Below are 24,226 nucleotides of genomic sequence, written 5' to 3'. Positions count from 1 at the left end.
ATTTATATCTAGGTACTAGACTTAGTAGGAAAATGATTGGAGTGTGCAAGTCTGAGTTTAATGTTGGATATTAATCAAGAAATGAACTTCTCTCCGACCGGAAAGTACTTCTCAAGTCATCGAAGGAGGAGGGGCACGCACAGCATTACAGAGGCTGGAGTATGGGGGTTCATTGCAATCATAGAGAAATAAAATACGAACAATAATCCCAACGTAACCTAGGGAGGCCTTCAGATTTTTCTCCTGATACTCCTGAATTCCCTAAATAAAATGTATGCAATAAACATTGAAAATTACTGGGAGCTTACCAGGAAAGGTTTATGACCAGTCAGAATTACAAAAAGTTATTTTCAAGCTTTTTACGAAGTTTAAAGAAAATATTTCAGTTTTTCGAAAAATTTTAAAATATTTTTATTTATTGTTTAGAGTTCGGAGAAGAGGAGTAGGAACTAAGTACATGGGGAGCACTTCTCTTAGCTCCCCAATATCTATCCTTGCCTCGCCCTCTAGCCTGGTCCCAGGTCCCCTCTCTGCCCCTGCAACCTTCTCCTGGGGCAAACAATCTCCCATCCCACACAGAGTAACCACCCCTTCCCCCTTCCTCCTCTCACCTGGACAGGAACATTACCCCCCTGCCCTAGCCAGCTCCCCCCTTATACACACCCCTGATCCCCTTCCTCGACAGTTTCTTCAAGGCGAGGGTAAGGGACCTGCCCTGTCCCTAGGTAGTGAGGTACCTAAGCCGTGTATACCTGTAGGTATAGCGGTTGCAAGACAAAGAACCTCTGAAACCATCCATCCTACTCCGCCTAGTTCTAAACAACCCGGAGTACAAGTTGAACCCTGGAATATACCTAATATACCTAGTTTACCTGTCCTACCTTCTCATCAACTAATTCATCCTCTACCTTTACCAGACTTCTTTACAAATCAGCCAATGCAAGGTAAAAACTATATATTAGCTGAGCTGGCAACTCTTGTATTGTGGAGATCAAGATCAATGCTTGATCTTGATCTTTTTATCTTTATTTGATATCCTGCATGTGGAAATTGTATCCAGAGGGGTTCAATGGAGCTTTGATCAGAACAGGGGAGGAATAATTAAAAATGAAGATATTGAACTGTATAGTTTTTATAGATCCTCAAATTAAAAGTGCTCACTGTTGATATCGAGATGGAGCGAGCGAAATTATGAATATTTCACACTAAATTCCCCAGCTCTGGACACATTTATCAACATTCTAAATAGCAGAAGAGGCCGCACTTAAGCGAACGTTCTTATGACGCACTTAATGTATGAGAAGATGAGTTTAATAGCTCAAAGTGTGACATACATTCAGCAGATTGTCGTCTCTTTCTTTTCTCAATTATTAAATGGCGACGGCTGTTGTATTTATAAAATATTTATTTCTACAAAAGAATTGAGTTTTTGCCAAAAACTAAACTTTCTAATCATTATATCTTTGCAACCTGATGGTGTAATCCTATTTTATTTCAAACTTTAAGTACTTGATCTGATAGAATTCATAATTTGAAATAACAAAGGTCGACCACATCGGATTGCAAAGATATAGGAATTAAAAAAATCTGAGTTTCTGACAAAAACTCAAATAGACATAAATCAAAAATTAAAAATTTCTTTGTGAAAGGAATTGAGTCTTTGTCACAAACTATGACTTTCTAATCTCTATATCTTTGTAATCCAATGCCGTAGAAAGAACTTAGATATTTCAAACTATGAATTCTGTTAGATGAAAAAATCTAAGTTTGAAATATCAAAGGTTTACACCATCAGGTGGAAAAAATAAAGGTATTAGAAAATCAGANTAATGAAAACCTAGGGATAAACCTTTGATATTTCAAACTTAGATTTTTTCATCTAACAGAATTCATAGTTTGAAATATGTAAGTTCTACGGCATTGGATTACAAAGATATAGAGATTAGAAAATCATAGTTTGTGACAAAGACTCAATTCCTTTCTGATGAAAAGTTAAACGAAGACGGTTTAGTCATTCCACAGACATCTGGTTACTGCTGTACAATAACAGGGTTTCTCACAAAGGATGACATTTCACTTACGACTGTACTGTATTTGTTGAGTTCATTAAGTCCTTTAAGTATTTTACATCCATGTTTTCCTACATTTAAAAAAAAAAAACTTTTTTTTTAAACAAACCACTTCTACCACGAAAAGACTATATCGAAGGCAAAAGACCAAATCTGACGTTCTTATTTGATGAGTTTTGAGTAGTCATTTTAATCTGATTCTTTTTATTCTTTGTGTATAATAGAATTTTGTATTTTGTACATTTCTAATAAATAATGTGTAATACAACGACGGTGCTTGGATGATAAGCATGGTATTCTTGTAATTAGGCGCTTCACGAATATATACATTGTTTTTCTAGTGTTTAGTATTATATTGATCGTATTAAAATCTCTTGAATATGACAATTTAAAGCTTGATTTTTGATTTCTGCCTTTAATTTGTATTCTAATAGTTTACAAAATGATAAGCACAGCTAGCACTAGACTTTAAGGAAGCCTTAATGTACGAAAAGAGACTAAACAAATCCGTAAATTACTATAGACTGCAAGGAAGCCTTAATGTACGAAAAGAGACTAAACAAATCCGTAAATTACTATAGACTGCAAGGAAGCCTTAATGTAAGAAAAGAGACTAAACAAATCCGTAAAGTCATCTCTGAAGTCTCATATTATGTTATCATTATCAGTCCCAGGATGTGTGGGGTTGGTGATGTCTAGCTTTAAACGTTGATAGTTTTGAATAAGAATTAGAAATTCTGAAAAATACAAAATCGAATTGGATAGTTGAAAACTAAAAATTGAAATGATTGATTTTAACTTTTAAACTTTCTGGTTAGTATAGTCTCAAGTTTGATGATTGCAAGATAAGAAAACCAGTTTGCTGAGTTACAAAATACTTTCATTGATAATAACATGACCCAGCTTTCTCGATAATATTGATAAAAAGGGGGAATCGCTAATATCCAAAAGTATTTTTTGTCTGTTGTGAACATTTTTATGCTAAAATCATTTTTCCTCTGAACCCTTGAATAATTTAAAACTGAAATGGTTGAACCGCGTAGAAATGGTTCAACTACTTGTCTTCAGCTTGAACAGGCGCACAATTGAAGTTGCTGAATTACGTCTGCACGGTTCAGATATTTCTTGGCGTAAATTAATTCTGGTCCCTGGACTTGAATAGTATGCCGGGACTGCAAGCATGATTTTAAAAGATGTCTGTTAAGTGGCATGTCTGATTCACAACGAGGTCCTTAAAAGCGTTGTCCGATCAGGAACGAACTCTTATCTCTGAAAAATTCATTATTTCCAAATTTGGTTTCTCTACAAAAGCGACATGCGCTATTTTTTTGCAGAAACAATCGGACAAGCCTCTCCTTAAATCAAGGGGCTCTTAAACACCCCTGTATGTCGATTCCATTAGCGCCTGATCCAGTCAGGGTTCAGTCATGTGTTTGGTGTATACTCTGAACCAATAGAAATAGTATTGCGGTAACATCTATCTTTCTATCTATCTCATTATTGAATTAGAGGTATGAATCTTTCTATCAGCGCTATCAGTATAAATGGAAATATTTACTTCTACTGAAACTATAGTGTGAAACGACAGTAATTTAAATCTTTCAAAAACTTGCAAAATATTTCTCACACTTAATATAATTTCTGAAAATATTTCAGAAATAATCCTTCATAAGTACACGATGCATGTTTCGAATTAAAAAAAAAACTATCGCAGAGGAAAATTTAGATGTTTATTTTTCGTAATTTACAACTTAATTTGAGTCTTTAATCCCTATATCTATGAAACTATGACGTTACAGACCTTTGATAATTCAAACTAAGATAAAATAAAACAAAATTTGAAATTTCATATGTTGCACCACCAAGTTGTCAAGATATAGGGATTAGAAATTTTTAGTTTGTGGTAAAAGCTCAAATCCTTTGCAAATGCGTTAAAGGAACTGAAAGCGTAATCTCAAGTGACCCTTCGTGGAAAGATGGCAATGTCCGATTTACAACTGTACCTTTAAAAGGTTAATTTGTCAGTTTAAGTATGAATTAGATATAATGCATGTTTTTGTTTATTAAAACTATTTATTTACTTATAATGGAGAAATTTATAGCAATAAACACTTTCCGAGTCAGAAGAACGACGTTATCTTTCACATTTTTGATCAGATCAAGGTTTCAAGGGTTCCGTTGTAAATCGGGCGTTGCTATCTTTGCATGGAGGTTCACTTAAAATTTCGCTTACAGTCCCTTTAAAGCGTGTGATAAGAGTTTATTACAGTGTCCTGGCTCTGTGCTCTTTTCTTTTATTCTTTTCGTAGAGCCGGGTTATACATAAACAGATATGTTTTTGATTCCAGTAAATCCTGGACAGATTTATTATTTGTTTTGCAAGTCTTTTGGGCATTTACGAAACTAAAGTGTACTTTATCATTCTTACTCACTCATCGTGAATTTCTTAATGAACGTGTTATAAAGTAATTATCGTGCTAAAATGTTGAATTAGCTGTACATTATAGCACGTGTCCAATAAAGTTTTGATTGGTTCCCGGATTTTCTTCAAAGCATTTAGGATATTTCCAAAATATTTTTTCTGTTTTGTTTCAAATCTTATTTTATCTAGAAATAGCCATTAAAATAAGGCAAGTACAAAATCGTTTCATAAAATTATAAACTATTATTTTGGCACAACATGCTATAAAGTTTTTGGACTTAAATTTTCGCTATATCTCAAAGGTTCTCGCCTTTTTAGATAATATTTTGTCCCTCGCTAAAGCTCGGGACAAAAATAAATCTAAAAAGGGATGAACCTTCTCGATAAAGAGAAAATGTACAAAAACTTTATAACACTGTGAACCAAAATAACAGTGTTATAAATACTGAAAATAAAATCGAGAAGATACAAGAAATATATATTGTTGATGGGGGGTGGGGCGGTAAAAGAAACTGTGATCCCAGGGGAAAAAACTTCCTAAAATGTTAACTGTGATAACATTTTTTTAATGAACATAATATAATGTTTGTACAGGGGCGTACCTAGGAGGTGGAGGAGGAGGGGGCGGAGGGTTCTGGAACCCCTACTCATCATATGCATACCCCTACCTTCTACCCTCATCTCTCTCACACTACCAACATTATCAAAACCAACTTCTACTTCTTCAACAAACAGCCCAGGTAGATTAGAACTTAATCTTCCATATATATATATATCGCTTGTCCAAACAGATGAACCGATAAGGCATAAGTTTTTTGTGGTAACTCACAACCTCAGAATTCTATGATTTTGTCTTTAACAAAATTAAATTTTAAATTGGAAATCCAACAATAAAAATCTGCGAAATCAGACATTATTGTTTTTAACAGTGTACAAAGAAAAATTATTGTGATTGAAGTGACTTTTATAACCAAATATTATTATCAGAAAAACGAGTGCCCTAAATAGGGCTAGTTTAGAATTTTTAAACGATGGATTTTTTCTATCAAATTATTCCAAGTAAAGAAGCATCAGATTAAAGTAGATTGAGCAGCTGAAGATGTCCAATTCAAACTCAATCAAACAATAAAACATTAATAACAAATCAACTGACAATCCATTAACTTCTATCAAAAAATGCACTTTTTTCAGTTTTCCTGTACACAAAAATGCATCTAGTCAATGCAGATTCTACAAAGATTAATATCTAAACATTTTTTTTTAAGATAAGCTTTGATAAGAACATCCTAAACCATCAAAACAAGAAAAAAAATTTAAATGTTTAATTAAATAATTTTTGAGATTGTTTTATTATCCGTTCATTTTTTAGAGTGGATTGTTTCTAAGTGGTGACAGCAAACCTCTGATTTATCCTCAATATGATCCATTCCGTCCTCTTCCCCCTCTTAGTCCTAAACTTGAGGACAAAACTGAAGGAGAGGACAGGAGACAGGAAAGGAAGGACAAGGAAAAACGGGAGGGAGTGGAAGATGAAGTCAAGATCATTTCAAGTCATTCATTTACTAGGGTAAATATTCATATATTCATTTGCTAGGGTAAATATTCATATATTCATTTACTAGGGTAAATATTCATATATTCATTTACTAGGGTAAATATTTATATATTCATTTACTAGGGTAAATATTCATATATTCATTTACTACGGTAAATATTCATATATTCATTTACCAGGGTAATTCATATATTCATTTACTAGGGTAATTCATATGTTCATTTACCAGGGTAATTCATATATTCATTTACTAGGGTGATTTATATATTCGTTTACTAGGGTAATTCATATATTCATTTACCAGGGTAATTCATATATTCATTTACCAGGGTAATTTATATATTCATTTACAAGGGTAATTCATATGTTCATTTACTAGGGTAATTCATATATTCTTTTACTAGGGTAATTCATATGTTCATTTATTAGGGTAATTTATATATTCATTTACTAGGGTAATTCGTATATTCAGTTACTAGGGTAATTCATATATTCATTTACCAGGGTAATTCATATATTCATTTACTAGGGTAATTCATATATTCATTTACTAGGGTAATTTATATATTCATTTACTAGGGTGATTTATATATTCATTTACCAGGGTAATTTATATATTCATTTACCAGGGTAATTCATATATTCATTTACTAGGGTAATTCATATATTCATTTACTAGGGTAATTCATATATTCATTTACTAGGGTAATTCATATATTCATTTACTAGGGTAATTCGTATATTCATTTATTAGGGTAATTCATATATTCATTTACTATGGTAAATATTCATATATTCATTTACTAGGGTAAATATTCATATATTCATTTACTAGGGTAAATATTAATATATTCATTTACCAGGGTAAATATTCATATATTCATTTGTTAGGGTAATTCATATATTCATTTACTAGGGTAATTCATATATTCATTTACTAGGGTAATTTATATATTCATTTAGCAGAGTAAATAATCATATATTCATTGATCAGGGTAAATAATCATATATTCATTTACCAGGGTAAATATTCATGTGCTTTGGTAAATATTCATATATTAATTGATCAGGGTAAATATTCATATATTCATTTACCAGGGTAAATATTCCTCTATTCATATACCAGAGTAAATATTCATGTATTCATTTACTAGGCTAAATATTCATATGCCTTGGTAAATATTCATATACCAGGGTAAATTGAAAAAAGTAAAAATCAGGATCTGAGGAGCCAAAATCAGTTTTGTTTCTGTTCGGATCCGGATGTAGTTTTAATGATGTACTTATACAAATCTATACAATATTAGATTAAAAAGAAATTCCAAGAAAAAGATGATTGCTACGTCTTACTCTGAGAGTTTTATAAAATTCTAGGAAATATCTATTTTCATTTTTAATCTGATGAACACTTTTTTCCAATAAGACGATAAAAAGATTGAATAAAAGAATAAAAATAAATTTCTGTAAAATTCACCCCTTCTGAATGAAATAAAGAATTATCGTGATTTTGTTGTGGATTTTAAATTACAATGATTATTGCGCATGATTATTAGAATTTAAATTAACTATTTTGCAGTTGCTGCAACTAATCAAGTTCTTGAAACAAAGGGAGTGTTCACTAACTTATTCTTAACATTTAAAACTTAAACTTAGATATTTTTAAAGCATACAAACGGATAGATACTATTTTTTCTTTACTTACTTGTATACTTGGAGAGTAGTTGATGTAGCCCCCGCTAGGGGCATTTAGCAACATCTTTTCCACACAGTCTTCTTCTGGAGATCCTGTCATATTCTCAGTTCATCAGTTCATCTCAGAAGAAGATAAATATTGGTCTAGATTTCTTTTAAATATCTTGATATTTTGAGACTCTCTAATTGTGCTGGGTAACTGGTTCCAATCATCAATGACTCTTTGGGTAAAGAAGTTACTTCTGATGGTGGTGTTGCTTCTCTGTTTAGTCAGCCTGGTTCTGTCATCTGATTGTCTTGTGGTTCTCCCTGATACTTGATTAACTCTTTTAAACCAGAATTCATCTCCTTCAACCTCTAAGGTTTTGTAGGTTTGTATCAGATCATATCTAGTTCTCCTTGTTTCGAGGGAGAGAAGTCCTAGTTCTTTGAGTTTTTCAGTATAACCAACTGCTCTCAATCCACTAATCATATTCACAACTTGTATTTGGACATTTTCTATAGACCTAATATCTTGTTGTGAGGTTGGAGCCCAGACTGGAGTAGAAAATTCTAGATGAGGTCTGACATAGGTGGTAAATAATCTCAGAAATACATTCCTGTCTCTAAAGTGAAAGGATCTAGTTAACTGACCTAGGACCATTTTAGCTCTATTAACTGCTACTTCACATTGTCTACTGGGTTTTAAATCTTTATTGATCAACACCCCAATATCTCTCTCCTCCTCAACACTGTTCAGAGTACAGCCACTCATGGTATAATCAAATTCAGGGTTGCCTCTTCCAAAATGCATTATGTTTTTTGTTTTTTTGTTAGTGTCCAAGAAAAGTTCTTAAGATCTCACATGATCCCAAAAGAAGGTTTATTTTAAGTTGAAATTCAAAGATATGTTACTTGTAATATTTCGATTTCAAAATAAAAAAAAATAAAAAAATCGCATAAATTATATATATTTAATGTACGAAGAAAAATGAGTAACATCCAAACTCTAACCTTTAAAAAATGTATGGTCGTAAATTGTCCAGGAAGCTTAATTGGTAATAAGTCACAAGTTTTTATGTTTCCATTCATATATATCTATGTTTAGGATGACTCAGGACTAGGATACTCAGATATCTCCAGGACGGATATTGGAGTCCAGGACTACTCTATTAGATCCAGAGACTACTCCAGTAGATTTAGAGACTACACGGATCGGTCCAGGAACTTCTCGGGACTACAAGACTACCAGGAAAGGTCCAGGTTGGACTACTCCAGCCAGAGGGACAGCGTAGAGTCTGCAGTAGACTACAGGACTACAGGAGTAGAGTATTCAAATCTACCCAGAGACTACTCTAGGAAGGGAAGGGAAGAAGATAACATATCAGGTAGAATAACATGGCAATATTATCAAGATATGACAATATCACAATGTCACAACATGACAATATGACAATATGACTATATGCCTATATGACAATATGACAATATGACGATATATATGACAATATTATGAAGATGTGACAAAATGATAATATGACAATATGATAATATAACAATATTATTGAGATATGACAAAATGATAATATGGCAATTTTAAGAAGATATGCCAATATGACTATATAATAATATGACAATATGACAATATGTCAATATGCAATAATATGACATAATGACAATAAGTCAATATGNTAAAATGTAAACACTGCAGTACAAAACTAGTCTGACTTTAATAGTTCTGTGTGTAAAATGTAAACACTGCAGTACAAAACTAGTCTGACTTTAATAGTTCTGTGTGTAAAATGTAAACACTGCAGTACAAAACTAGTCTGACTTTAATAGTTCTGTGTGTAAAATGTAAACACTGCAGTACAAAACTAGTCTGACTTTAATAGTTCTGTGTGTAAAATGTAAACACTGCAGTACAAAACTAGTCTGACTTTAATAGTTCTGTGTGTAAAATGTAAACACTGCAGTACAAAACTAGTCTGACTTTAATAGTTCTGTGTATAAAATGTAAACACTGCAGTACAAAACTAGTCTCACTTTTGCTTTAATATTTCTGTGTATAAAATGTAAACATTGCAGTACAAAACTAGTCTGACTTTTGCTTTAATATTTCTGTGTGTAAAATGTAAACACTGCAGTACGGCGCCCAGGGAATAAGGATAACGGGGAAGGAGAAAGCCAGTCGCACTGCTTTGCAGACGAGTTTGTTATCACACACGCACACTCTTTTGGTACAGACACACACAACATGACTACAGTCAAGGAAATTGCAGAACAATGTCGTCAATTATAATTAAGCTTGAATAAGGAGTAGTTCATTGTAAACTTTAATAAAATTTTATTCTTTGCATTGCAATTTGGCTTATATTGTTGACTTAAATATATAAATAATATATTATATGTATATTAAACTTATTTTTAAGTAAATAATTAACAATAAACAAATGTACTCTCCTAGACTGTACAAATACCGAGATTCTTGTGTACTGTATATACCTACAGTACACACCTTCAGTTCGTTATTACTTACACACACACTTTTGGTACAGACACACATACATGAAACAAGACACAATATATTTTTCATAATTCTCCTTTTTTTTAGTTGGTTCCGTGGATCATCCTGACCAACCTTCTCATCCAATCCTGGGCGTCCAACCGAAACAAGGATTATCCATCCAATCTGATCCCGCTAAACCAACCAACCAGACCAATCCGGAATCCCTAAAACATGTACAATCTGTGATAGGTATTTTTAGTTTTACAGAGTTTTAGTTTGATAAAAAAATAAGAGAAAACAATCTCATTTTTATAATATATTGGATTTGATTCTTGGCCACAAACCTTAATTTTCTAATCCCTAAATCTTTGCAACCCATTGTCGTAGACCTTAGATATTTCAAACTATGAATTCTGTTGGATCAAATGATTTAAGTTCAAAATATCTAAGGTTTATTCCATCAGGTTGCAAAAATACACGGAGAAGAAAATTTGAGTTTGTTGTAAAGACTCAATTTTTATGAATCTTTGTACTGCAGGAGCTAATTTAAACCCCTTCTGAACCTTCTCTTCCCCCCCCCCCCTTTCATTGCTTGACTGAAATAAGTTTTTCAAAAAAATAAAGATGAGATAAAAATTGCATTTTTATCGATTGAACTCTTTTTGTTGAAAACATTTTTTAGAAACCTTTTTTTTCAATGGGAAATTTTAAACTTTTTTATTTGTCAGCTGAACAGTTTTCCAATGTTCTTCCAACTTTTAATTTTGAATTTTAAATCTGACATTTCCGGAGCAAACTTTTCTAAAGGCCTGTCCAGGAAGAAGAATGAATTTACTTTTAAAACTATTTCTTTAAAATTCCTTCTCACACTTTATGGTAGTGTTAAGGGAACCTGGATGGAACCAAAAACTATGAAGCAAAAAGTCTGAAGTTAAAAATAGCTGTTAAAGGGACTGAGTCTGAAGTTAAAAATAGCTGTTAAAGGGATTGTAGGCGTGATTTCAAGTGACCTTCTATATGTATAAAGGGTTTAAAAGATATATTTGTAAATCGGGAAATTCCCATCTTTGAAAAGAGGGTCACTGTTACAGTTACAGTCCCTTTCAAAGGTCCAGTATGTACGAAAAGTGTCATATGAATAACATAAAACTTTCTTTGTCTGTGCTGTGCTACACAGTTACTTTGTAACCTTCATTTTATATTATATATCGGCACTAAGACTGATTTTTTTAGGTTTAATGTTAAATCTTGATATTTTAGAACCTTTGGCCAAACTGACCAAGGAGCAAGAAATTTTATCTGGTGAACCCGAACCTGAACCCAAATCTGAACCTGAACCTGAATCTAAATCTGAACTTATCATTACTCCTGAACCCGGAGCCAGAGCTGAACCTGAACCTGCATCTCTCCCGTATACAAACTGGAATCAGTGTCCGGGGTTTATCCGACCTAAATCTGGTCAAACCAAAACCAAAGCTGAGCTTAAACAAGTCCCTCTCATCACTACAAACCCTGACGAATCCTTGGTTAAATTCGAGAATATGGAAGAACGACGATGGTCGTTGAACGGACTTGATTTACTCACCGCTGGGATAGATAGATTAGAGGAGAGACGAGTGAGTCAAGAAACCACCCTGGTTAAATCTGATCCCTTGGTAAAACAGGAATCTGGAGAAAACCAGGAAGAGAAGGAGGAAACCTTGAACCTAGCGGAGCAACTTATTAACTTTGCTAGTAGACCATGGACCTATAGCCCAGGACGGGTTCACCGTCACGCTAGCGTAGACTCTATACCTCAGAGGAAGGGTCAGCTTGGTCTTTTATGTGATGTAGCCAGCCAGCAGATACAAATGGACACATTAAGTCCAGGACATTCCAGGTATAGTCTCTTTAATATCCAACCATATCTTTAAGAACAGTTACTTTTAACTAAATTACTAAGTTACATACAGTTAGTCTTGATAAACGTTTGGAATATATTATCTGCATAATTCTCACAAATATTACAGATTTACAAATATTATATTTTTTATCAGTTTTCTGAGTTTCTGAATTCTCCTTCCTCAATCTTTCATCCTTTAAACTTTTCAATTTTTCATTAAACTTCAAGATTGATTTATTAAAAACTGTATTTTATCATGAGATGATGGAGGAATTATTATTATTATTATTATTATTAAACATAAGGCAGAAAATATTTATAATTAAAATCCAAGTTTTGCATCTTTAAAGAAAGTCAGAACCTATTTTTAAAATGATATTTCGATGGTTCTATTTTAGCTAAAGAGCTGGCTGAAATGATTTTAACCAGATGGAATTATCGTGGACTACAATTATCTGTAGGAACTTAATTAAAGAAAAAAAATGCCCGCGCACACAGAAAAATTCAATTTAAACGCGCGGAAATTTTTTATGAAGTAAAAGAAAGTAAAGTGTTTCTTAACAGATTTAGCAGTTTAGGATTGAAACAAACAATTAAAATATTTAAGGTAAAAGGGCGCGCGCGCTATAAATAGGCTTAAATGTGCGTAAAGCTAACTTTTTTTGAGAAAAATCGGACATGCCTAGATCTGTAAATACAGGGTCACTTGAAATTTGAAGGACAGTCCCATTAAGAGAGATATTGGATGTTGTTCACTTCCTATCAATCCAGAGCTTTCATCATGTTTTGTCATTTTCGATCCAACCTGACTTCAGTTTGGTATTTTCCTACAATATTTTACAGATTTTTATTAAAAATGGTTTGATAACAAAAATTCTGGCAAAATATTTAATATTTTTCTTTGTCCAGAGAATTTATCCGTCGCCGGTCCTCTCGGTCCTCAGAGGGACCTGGGTCGAGTCCAGGGAAAGCAGGAACTAGTCCATATAGAGCGGGGTCTAGTCCCTACCGGGCTGGTGTGAGTCCATGCAAATCAGTGGACTTGGACGAAATGGACGCCTGGGAGATATCAATGCGGTTAAATATGGCAGATATTCAGAAGAAATACAGGTTAATATCCAGATATTTTTATTCTACAAAAAAGCCGACATTTTGAATAAATCTGTTGTATCTAACATTTAAAGGGCATTATTCTTATGATGGATTTTTAAAAAAAAATTTCCTTCATGTTTGATGCAGATTTCCATTCCCAATCTTTGAATGCATAATTAAGTTTAAANGGAGAAGGGACTAAACCTAATGCTTGTAGGGAAAAATACCGAGAACTGTTTAAGCTGGAAAGCAGGAGGGAAAGAAGAAAACCAAAACCCAAGAAGACCCATACAGACGCCAAGAACAAGAATACGCGCAGAAAGTCATCAAATTCAAGCCAGAAATCCGCAATTAATACCGAAAATGTTCGAACAAGTATAGAGGATGATCTCAGTGAGAATTCGGAAATACGGGAACCGAGTTCCGAACCTGAACTCACAGCAGACAACAACAATACCGAGTATGACCGATGTTCAGAACCAGGGACTTTGGTTTACAAATCAAACTTCAATGAAACATTTGCAAAATTCAAACAGTCCTATCTCTCAACAAAACACGGGACGGAGAAATCTTTGGCGCCAAAACTTGTTTCCCCCGCGGTAACCAGTTCGGCCATTAAGGTTAAAATCGACCGTCCCAATCCATTTCAAAACCTCATGAAGCTTTCAGTAAATCCAATCAAATCAGAATCCGAATATCCAGTCATAGAGCCAATTTACACGGTGAAATCTGAACCTATAGACATAAAACCGGATATCGATTACTTCCCGGAATACCGGAAGCCGGAAGTAGCCAAAATTTTTAACGTGAATAAGCGCAAGAGCTTGGAGGAGGCGCCGAAAGACATCTATGCGAAGAAGCGACCTAAAATTGAAAAGTTTATTGTCGCTAAAACTGAAACCAAAGCAGAAAAGTATTACACAACTATTTACAGTGATAAAAATGAGGAAAATGAGAAGAAGATGGAAAGAAAGAGATCCAAGGATCGCTGTAGGAAAGATCACAAGAACTGTAAAAAACACAGGAACAAGGAGACAGGACGTAAATATAAAAGTAAAGACAGAGAGCTCAAACAAAGACACAAAGAACATTCAAGGGAAAAGGGAACTCATGAAAGACACTGGAGAGAGGAAAGTAAACATGATAAACCAAGTAAACATGAAAAACAAAGTAAACATGGAAAAAATAAACCAGCATTTAATGTTGAAGATAATCCAGCAGAAGAGGAGGAGAGAAGAAAGATGTACAAGGAGCACAAGAAGGATAAGAAGAGAGAGAAGGAGAGGAAGAAGAAGAGGAAGGAGAAGGAGAAGAAGTTGAAGAGAGTCAAGGTTCGGGAACTAGTCGATGACGAATATATTTCGCAAATCATGGATCGGACCCCTACTCCGTCACAGGGTATCAAGGAGGAACTCCAGGAAAGGAGCACGACTCCTTGTAAGAAGATAAAACAGGAGTTTATGAACAGGATGACCGGACCCTTTCTAGAGATCAAACAGGAGATTAAGGAGGAGGTAGTAGAGGACTGGGAAACCCCTCAAGGTAAAACGATACTTCGGATTAGTTCTTAAATTAATTTCTTTTTATTTAAATTAAAAAATGTTGAAAAAAATTATTTATATAAGGAAAACAATCAAAATTTTAATGGATATTATAGAAATTTGATACACTTTTTAGATACTGTTCATCATATCCAATTTTGATACTAGAGATAGTAAAAGACATTTTTCAAATTGAATACCTCAGAATAAGCCTGCAATCTATGATATAAACTGAATGTACAAACCTTAGTACGTTTTAAAATGTTTTGTTGGGCTTTTATAATTATTGAAATTTAAAAAGTAGAACGATCATACTTTATCTTTCTCTGAATTCAAGAATTTTGTTTCTTTATTCTTCAGTTTAAAATAGATAAATTAAGATTTCTAAATTGTATAGGAGGGGTGAGGATTACACANAAAGTCAGATTAAATAAATTTGGTTTAACATTTCGCGAAATCTGGTTTTTATGTTTTCTTTGGTTCTGGGGTTTCTCAGTTATGATTAATTCAATTAACAGTGAACTAGAATTTTTGGAGAACAATTTTTAGGTTTTCGGATAATTTATAGTTCTAGGATTCAAGGTTTACAGCAATCAATTAATGTTAAATTTATTATTATTATTTAGATAAGATGAGATCATGTGTACTAAGTGAGGACAAGCTGCAGGACGGTCAGCGTATACTGACCAGGATTGGAGGACATTTCCATCCAGGACGAATCACTGAAATATCTCCTCCTGATATATACGGTAGATATATATAAGATCTGTATCTATCTGTTTATCTATCTTTCTATATCTATCTATCTATCTATTTATCTTTCTATTTTTATTTCTTTCTTTCTGCAAATGGACTAATGGACTAGATATTATTATTTAAACCACAAAAAAGCTCAAAATAATTTCTTTTTAATTTAGAAAATAATAACAAATAATCATAAAATTGTAATTAAATTGAACATTCACAATAATTTAACATAATTATAATTTTCTGATCCATCTTTACAATCGTATTGAATTCCTTCTATTTCTNCTTTGAACATTTTCAGTTTTTCTTAAAAACACATTTAGGTTTTAAAATTTTGCAAATGTTATTGCAGATTTGAATTCGCTGGGTCAAGTGCTTTTCAATCCAAAAACGTATCAAATGTTGTAGATTTGTATCACATTAAGAAAAAAAGGGAGGGGGGGGTACATTTGCCCCCCCCCGGGCAGCCAGTCTGTAAACCAGATGTCAGGCTAAATAGGGTTAAATCTATTTAAAAAAAAAAAGTGAATTATGAAAATGAAAAAAGATTATGAATGATGAATAAACTTTTATAACTAACAATTCGTGTTATTTACAATATACATACTATCCTTTGTTATATTCAATACTAGCTGAAGTGCCCGGCGTTGCCCGTGGAATTATGAAAACATTACAGAAAAATAATTTCGAGTTTTGAAAAAAAATTGTCTATGTCTCCCTCGGAGTACCCACGGGCTTCCTAAAAAATCAGGCAATTTGGTTGTTTCGTCTAAAACTAATCCTGATTAAAATAAAATGCTTTGTTCTTTATTCTTTTCAATTTTGTTAAAAGACAGTATTATTTAAAAAATTTAATCCAGAAGTCAGAATAGAAGAAATTCTTGAGAAGCCGTATTAGAATTGAAAAGGCAAAAGTACATGAAGATAAGCTGCACAGAAAACCAGAAAACCAGAAAACCAGAAAACCAGAAAACCAGAAAACTGCTGAACTACTGTGAATTGAAAATATAATTGCTCTTAATCTTAATTCTATATGTTAGCTATAATCATTTACAATCTATAATATCCTTTGAGACATTTTAGAACAAAAAGGGAGACGACATTCATTTCTAGTTTTTCGGTTACCACTGTATAATTCATTCTGTTCTTTTAGATCCTGGAGGTATCCCCTGGACGAGTGAAGAACCTGGAGCCAGGAATGAGAGTATGTGCATACTGGAGCTCCAAATATAATTACCTCCATCCTGGTACGATAGTGGAGAATACCCAGGTACGCACTAAAGTGACTAGATTGACGCGTTTGCCTTTTCTTCCATTTCGTTCGTTCATTGCATTTCCTTAGATTTTTCACAATCGTTCATTTTTCATCTATCGTTAGTATTCCCAGTAAACGATCGTTCAGGAAAATCGTTCGTTCTGTAAAAAAAGAATAGTTTTTTTTTCAAAAATGTTTGGAAAAAACGCCCTTTCTAACGATTTCAAATCGTTCGTTTCTGTTTTTTATTTCTCTGAACCATCCAAGTCGTTCGTCGTCCGTTTTTTATCTGAACGACACCATTGTTCACAAAAAATTTAGGTCGTTCTCATAAATTTCGTTTGTACGCAAAAACTCTGCCCGTCTCTAACCATACAAACGATTCTCTATTGTAAGTGTTACGAGCCAAATATATCCACGGTACCCCTTAAATCCTCTATTTCTGATTATACAGGGTGTCCCACGAAACATGACAATATCAAAGACGACTTGAAAGTCGTCTTTGATATTTGAATTTATTTGTGACATTTAGTATTCATTTATGTATTTTTTCCTATCTAATTATTTGTGTATTTGATCTATATAATAAAACAAGACATTCAAATGTATGTTGCTTATAGCCGGCCAAACGGCTGGACCGATTGGACTGAATTTTTTTGTGGACACTCATGGGAGGCCGGGGGGTGTTATAAGCTAAAAAAAATAAATCGACATGTTTTTTCAACATTTTTTTTTCTTTTTCAAAATTTTAATAAATATCTCAACCATTAAAAATGCTAATTTTAAAAAATTGAAAGTCAAGTTATAAACTTGTGTGAATTCAATTAAGTTGATTAAATATGTTCTAAAACTAGGTTTAAAGTTAATCCATTAAGCATTCTTAAATTTTCAATCTGGCTTTCTTTCAAATGCGTAGTTATTTTTTTTAACAAAATTTTAACTTTACTTGTTGTTGAACATTTTAAGATTAGTTATTATTTCTACCAAGTTTAAAACTAAGTTTTTCATCGTAAAAAATGATGATGGTTTCAAATAAGATATTATTGAAGATGATGTTATGTCAAAATATTTTTCATCTTATGTAATTTAATCAAAAACTGTCTGATCTGACTTTAATGTTATCGCCTAAAGATCGTTATAATCAACATTTATAAAACATTTAATGATAAATATTAATTAATCTTTAAAGCAAAATAAAATGTGTAAAGTAAAATGACGAGGAAAAAAATTAACTGTGAAATCCTTCAATTAAATACAATTTTAAAACTTACACGGGAAAATATTAAAACAAACAAAAAAGAATTTCTATTTTCTCTCAAAATTAATGTTTTTTTAAGAGTGATAAAATCGCAAAATTGTATGTGCTTAATTCCCGTAGTGTTGCACTGCCTTGAATCGATTTAAATAAAAAACTACAAAATTTCTTTTCAAACTTGCATCAGAAAAATATATTATATTGAAGCGTTTTTTTATTTTAGGGCTTGGATCTACCCTCAGACTACTTGGTGATTGAACTTGATGATGGTGACAGTAGAGACTTTCATGTTGATAGTATCCGGTACCTACCCCCTGGATATCCTTTAGTAGGTGGGTAGTATACAATATATACATACATATATATAGTGATAGTATCCGGTACCTACCCCCTGGATATCCTATAGTAGGTGGGTAGTATACAGTATATATACATAGATAGTATCCGGTACCTACCCCCTGGATATCCTTTAGTAGGTGGGTAGTATAAAATATATACTTATATAGATAGTATCCGGTACCAACCCCCTGGATATCCTGTAGTAGGTGGGTAGTATAAAGTATATTTATATAGATAGTATCCGGTACCTACCCCCTGGATATCCTTTAGTAGGTGGGTAGTATACAATATATATATATAGATAGTATCCGGTACCTACCCCCTGGATATCCTATAGTAGATGGGTAGTATACAGTATATACATATATAGATAGTATATAGACTTTCATTTTTATATTTTCATTTGTATATTTTCAGTTGGTGAGACGGATCCTATGGAGGGTTTATCCCAGATACGGCGAAGAAGAATATCAAGTATCAACCTCGGGTCTCCGAAGAAGAAGAAGAAAAGTAAGAAGGAAGATGAGAAAGATGAGAAAGCGGAGAAGAAGGAGAGAAAGTTGGAGAAAAAAGAATTAAAACCCAAAGAATGGAGAACGGAAATGACTCCTAGTCTCAAAATTAAAATCCGATCTCCGGAATCTCACAAACAAGAGTCAATCAGCGAGGATGGACCCCCCGTGCTAACCCCAGAAGTAACACGACCTCTCAATCCAAGCGGAGAAAACCTTTGTCCTCAGCTAGAAAAACTTGAACTACCTGGGACCTCGGGAACCTCGAGGCTGCGAGACGAAGACGAGGATTCAGCATTTGAATCGAATGGACGGAACGAGGACGATTTGGAGGATGATTTAGAGTCTGAAGATCTAAAGGTAAAAATAAACAATGATATTATGTCAATTACAGCCGGATAATTTATCTGTTGGAATTTTAAATGTTTTTTACTTCAATTTTTTACCGAACAAGACGTTTTTAATCCATAAAAAAAAACATTACATCAGAATTCAAAGTGGTAATACAATGAGAAACTTATTGTCTCTTTCTGTCCTCAAAATATAATTTCTCCTAATATCCTTCATCATATATATCTGCTAGCTGCAGAAATCACTTATAGCCAAAACCGCAATAGAAAATTTTAGAACAGAAAACAAGAATAACTCAATCATCTTTGCTAAGACAATGGGTAGCGCTGTGAATCCGATTAAAGTTACTTGAAATTACACGAATATTTACTGTAAAAATGTTTATATTTCAGTCGATCTACAGACAACGAATGCCGAGTGCAGACAAGAGTAAAATTCGAGCTTTTCTTCCTCCCCAGCATCTTCTCTGGGAGTGGGGAGGAGAAGGGACTAAACCTAAGTAAGCTCAACTCAACTCTCAACTTCAACTTTATAATCCCTAATCCCTATATCTTTGCAACCTGATAGTGTAAACATTTGAAAAAACAGACTTAGATCTAACAGAATTCAAAGTTTGAAATATTAAAGGTCTGCGAAATCGGGTTGCAAAGGGATTACAAAATAAGATTTTTGGGGAAAACTCCGTCACTCCTTCCTTACATTTATTTTGAAAGGAAAATTGTAAGAGCTGAAAAAATTTTCCGTTCACTGAGTTTTCAAATATTTGGTTTTATTTTGAAACTAAAGTTGCAATAATAGAAATAAAACTTTCTGCTAAAAGTTTCTGCTAAGTCTGAATTCATTTCATAATTTCATTATTTTTTTTTTGTATTTCTCCAAATCTAATCTAAAATTAAGCTTTTCTTTTGAAAGTCCTTTGATAGAATAATCACTGAGCTTTCAGGGCGCTTCACGCCGCCTTCTATTTCAATTGAACATTTTCTTTTTTGATACATTGTAAAAAAGTGTACATAAAAACCTTTTGAGTAAATTGTACACAGACAGTGTACATAGAAACCTTTTGAGTAAATTGTACACTGCACAGTGTACATAGAAACCTTTTGATTAAATTGTACACAGTACAGTGTACATAGAAACCTTTTGAGTAAATTGTACACTGCACAGTGTACACAGAAACCTTTTGAGAAAATTGTACACAGTACAGTGTACACAGAAACCTTTTGAGTAAATTGTACACTGCATATTGTACACAGAAACCTTTTGAGTAAATTGCACACTGCACAGTGTACACAGAAACCTTTTGAGTAAATTGTTCACTGCACAGTGTACATAGAAACCTTTTGAGTAAATAGTACTTCAATCTCCTTGTGACACTATTTATTTTAGAAACAAGACAAGGAAAGTTTTCCATGATGAAATAGTTCGTGGAGAAGAAAGAATCAAAGTTGGAGAGTCTGCTGTCTTTCTTTCCACATCTCGTCCAGATAGGTCAGTTTTTTCTTTATATACCCCCTTTTCTAATAGGTATTTTTTCCTTTATATACCCCCTTTTATAATAGGTATTTTTTTCTTTATATACCCCCTTTTCTAATAGGTATTTTTTTCTTTATATACCCCCTTTTCTAATAGGTATTTTTCTTTATTTACCCCCTTTTTTGATAGGTATATTTTTAAATATACCCTCTTTTCTAATAGGTATTTTTTTCATTATATAACCCCTTTTTTACAAGGTCGGTTCCCCTTTCCCCCATTACTATGTTATCCCCCCCCCCTTTTTCATGATTAGAATTTATTTCCGAAATTTGTTCTTTTTTAGTAAAAAGAATGAATAACTGGATATATTATTCATGATTTTTCAAGTTGTGTTCCACGAGTTTTCAGAATTTCCCAATAATTTTATTTTATATTTTATATTTTATATTTATTTAGACCGTATATTGGTCAGCTGGAAAGTATGTGGGAAACCTGGAGTGGAAACATGAAGGTAATTTTATAAAATCTTTTTTCTGAAAGTGACTGTAGACGTAATTTCAAGTGCCCCTCCAGTTTTAGAGTGGCATTGCCGATTCACAACATCCCTTTTCTACACTACAGTTCACGCTTTAGCATCCCAGCACTAAATGTTCAGCTGGAAAAGGAAATGGAAATTAGATTTTATTTTAAGAAACTGTCTTCGTAATTTTAAATTACTCCCATTTGAAAGAAGAAGAAAATGTGCATGCCTGATTCACAACAGTGCTATTTAAATCTTAATCTGATCAATAAAGTGGAAGATAACGTCGTTTTTCTAGATTGAATAGTGTCTATAAGGTCACTTTTGCAGAGAAACCGCAAATGAAAATAACAAAATTTCAAAAAGGAGAACATGGATATACAATTAGTACTTGATCAGACAATGATTTTAAGGGTACCGTTGTGAATCAGACATGTCACTTTATCAGTGGAGGGTCACTTGAAATTACTTGAACAGTCCCTTTAATATCTAATATATGCAAGTGTTCAGATTTCAATTTTCTCGTCTTGAAGCGGAATAACAAGATTTAATATTTAACTTTGCATTTTCTAAGCTGTTCAAACATTTCTAAAGGGAGGCTGAGATTTTGGTCTCAATGTTCTGAAAAGATTTGTTTTACATTTTGTGTGTGTGTGGGTTTTTAAAAGGTTTTTATCCCAGTCAATGTCATCCATATTTAATATTTCAAATATTGGAGAAAATTTAAAGGTTATTCTTAGCTTATATCACAACAACTTAAAGGTATTGTTCACGTATTTTAAAGTAAACTTAATACTCCAATATTTAAATTTAAAAAATTTTAAATTTACATAAAATGGCCTTTTCCTAATGTTATTGCATTTACTATTCTTCTGATCAGAAACATTTTTCAAGATCAAGTTAGTCGACACTAGTATCCTAAAGTGAATGTTTTTAAATCTATATAATAAAACAAGACATTCGTATATATATAAATGTTGCTTTTTTCCGGCCAAACGGCTGGACCGATTGGGCTGAAATTCAACATTTTTTATTTCAATTTTCTTTTTCCACGGGCAACGCCGGCCTCTTCAGCTTGTATTTTAATAATCAAGGAAAACATTCGTTGATTTGTTCTCAATTATGATTATATTCTCAATGGAATGTGTCGTTTTCCTCAATCTAGTTTCACTTAATTTCAATCTTTCTTAGTTTCTCTTCCTTTTAATGCTATTTTCTCTGAGTCACAAACTCAATGAATCCATACTTATACTAAGTTCTTTTTTATCTTCACTTTTCTTAATCATAGTTTCTCTCATTTTAGTTTTTTTTGGTCTTGGTTTTAGTTTCCTTTGATCTTAGATTCCAGTTTCTGCTACTTTAGGTTCATGTTCCTTTGATCTTAGATTCTAGTTTCTGCTACTTTAGGTTCATGTTCCTTTGATCTTAGATTCTAGTTTCTGCTACTTTAGGTTCATGTTCCTTTGATCTTAGATTCTAGTTTCTGCTACTTTAGGTTCATGTTCTTTTGATCTTAGATTCTAGTTTCTGCTACTTTAGGTTCATGTTCGTTGGTTTTACCACGCTGAAGAGACTGTTGGAACCGGTGAGGGTGGAAGACGAGTTCAAGATTTAAACCATCCGGTATTTAAAATATTTACATTTTTCTTTATTATTGAGAAATAATTTAGTTCAAATAAACAAGATTATTATAATGTTTTCTTTAGGGAGCCCTTTTTGAGTCGTGTCACTTCGACGAGAATGACATTCAGACGATATCCCACAAGTGCGACGTCGTCGGGTTTGCGGAGTTTCTTGAGAGGCTGCGAGAGACCCCGTCCCTGAAGGAGAGTATCTACGAGAACAACGACCTCTACTATTTGGCGGGAAACTACGATCCTGTAGTCGGGACCCTCGCTTTCAAGCCTGGAGTATTCGACTAAAATCCTGGAAATGGATTTTTCAGAATGGCGGACGGGAGGCAAAATAGAGGAATCAATGCACCAATATTTATTCAGATATATTTAAACACATTCAATATTTATTCCCATGACGAAAAACGGAGTCAAGTATTTACGTTGTGTGAACGACCTACGTGTTTGCTAATATCGGTGTCCAATTTTATCTTGTAACACAATTTTAAAAATATAACAAAATTTAAGATAAAAATACAATACAAGAGTCCGAAGTCACAATATTTTACATTTTGTTTCATGTAGATGTTTAAAAATATGCTTTAAAAAATAAGAAAAAAATCACATGTTAAAAGGCCTGAATGTAAGTATTGATATCAATCTAAGTGTATTATGAAAAACCGGAACTGTTCTGTATTAGGGGGCCTTGAAAAAAAGTGTTCTTACAAATATTATAAATATGAACCCAATTTTACAAATTTTTCAAACAAAAAACACTTATGGATTAATTATGGAACACATTTTTTTAAGCGCGTCCACTGTCGAGATGAAACCTGAACTCCATATTTCTTGAATCTCTTTCCATTTTGTAAATAATTTTTTCTTGTGATTTAAAACATAAACTTTAAATTATATTCGGTCATATTTTTTAAGAAAAAACTGTAAAAAAAAATGGAACCAGGATATTGGCATTATTTTTTGTAAAATCATCGATCTATTTTTTCACAAATTATTCGCATTTTTTATATTTTGCAATGCAAGAATATCTGGAAGAATTCTATCACAAGAACAGGTTGGACAATATAGTCCTTTAATTCATGTCAATTTTGATTGAAAGTCCTGATATTTAACGTACAGCTAAATGACAATCCAAACTAAGCCAGGTCGTTCAAAAATTTAATTTCATTTCTTAATTACCCCCGTAATAATTCTCATTTTACTAGTCAACAAATGTCTAGCACAGAATTAGGGAAAAATGCATTTATTTTGTTAAATAATAAATTCATTATTTTTTTTCCTATGATATTTTTTGGTCAATTATATGTTAGTTTGGTTTGGTATGGTATGGTTTGGTTTGTCTGCTAGCTGTGTATATATGTACCTGTGCCACGTATTGTGCAGCAACCTTCACAATATATTT

At 32.9% G+C, this 24,226-nt stretch overlaps 3 protein-coding genes across 3 annotated transcripts; all 3 read left to right on the top strand.

Moving 5' to 3' along the window:
* Positions 1 to 426: 426 nt before the first annotated feature.
* Positions 427 to 12,139, top strand: LOC111709529 (uncharacterized; the record flags this gene model as incomplete). The annotated part of the gene is given in 6 exon segments (XM_023483220.1): positions 427 to 944; positions 5,086 to 5,231; positions 5,861 to 6,058; positions 8,826 to 9,105; positions 10,332 to 10,475; positions 11,487 to 12,139. Coding segments are annotated over 6 exon segments (1,939 nt in total), but the record flags the coding sequence as incomplete, so codon positions are not given.
* Positions 12,140 to 13,001: 862 nt separating this feature from the next.
* On the top strand, positions 13,002 to 15,512 carry LOC111709527 (glutamic acid-rich protein). The gene is made up of 3 exons (XM_023483217.1): positions 13,002 to 13,218; positions 13,418 to 14,742; positions 15,368 to 15,512. The coding sequence occupies exons 1-3, from the start codon at positions 13,160 to 13,162 to the stop codon at positions 15,502 to 15,504; spliced, it is 1,521 nt and encodes a 506-aa protein (XP_023338985.1). The 5' UTR covers positions 13,002 to 13,159; the 3' UTR covers positions 15,505 to 15,512.
* Positions 15,513 to 16,619: 1,107 nt separating this feature from the next.
* On the top strand, positions 16,620 to 23,746 carry LOC111709526 (trinucleotide repeat-containing gene 18 protein). Its single transcript, XM_023483216.1, has 8 exons — positions 16,620 to 16,758; positions 18,222 to 18,330; positions 18,755 to 19,209; positions 19,593 to 19,699; positions 20,587 to 20,688; positions 21,130 to 21,184; positions 22,733 to 22,816; positions 22,900 to 23,746. The coding sequence occupies exons 1-8, from the start codon at positions 16,687 to 16,689 to the stop codon at positions 23,113 to 23,115; spliced, it is 1,200 nt and encodes a 399-aa protein (XP_023338984.1). The 5' UTR covers positions 16,620 to 16,686; the 3' UTR covers positions 23,116 to 23,746.
* Positions 23,747 to 24,226: the final 480 nt, after the last annotated feature.

The sequence above is a fragment of the Eurytemora carolleeae genome, unplaced genomic scaffold (assembly GCF_000591075.1).
Source record: "Eurytemora carolleeae unplaced genomic scaffold, Eaff_2.0 scaffold959, whole genome shotgun sequence".
NCBI lineage: Eukaryota > Metazoa > Arthropoda > Copepoda > Calanoida > Temoridae > Eurytemora > Eurytemora carolleeae.
The sequence above is the reverse complement of the archived record's forward strand: the minus strand, read 5'-3'. Positions and strand labels throughout refer to the sequence as shown.

What these genes read in the sequence shown, in the direction of transcription:
- LOC111709526 (XM_023483216.1), top strand. Translation starts at nt 16,687, where the DNA reads ATGAGAGTATGTGCATACTGGAGCTCCAAATATAATTACCTCCATCCT. An exon ending in CCCTGGATATCCTTTAGTAG is followed by an intron (nt 18,331 to 18,754) that starts GTGGGTAGTATA and finishes GTATATTTTCAG; the next exon opens with TTGGTGAGACGGATCCTATG. An exon ending in CCTGGAGTGGAAACATGAAG is followed by an intron (nt 21,185 to 22,732) that starts GTAATTTTATAA and finishes CTGCTACTTTAG; the next exon opens with GTTCATGTTCGTTGGTTTTA.
- LOC111709527 (XM_023483217.1), top strand. Translation starts at nt 13,160, where the DNA reads ATGGACGCCTGGGAGATATCAATGCGGTTAAATATGGCAGATATTCAG. An exon ending in GATATTCAGAAGAAATACAG is followed by an intron (nt 13,219 to 13,417) that starts GTTAATATCCAG and finishes TAATGCTTGTAG; the next exon opens with GGAAAAATACCGAGAACTGT. An exon ending in GGACTGGGAAACCCCTCAAG is followed by an intron (nt 14,743 to 15,367) that starts GTAAAACGATAC and finishes ATTATTATTTAG; the next exon opens with ATAAGATGAGATCATGTGTA.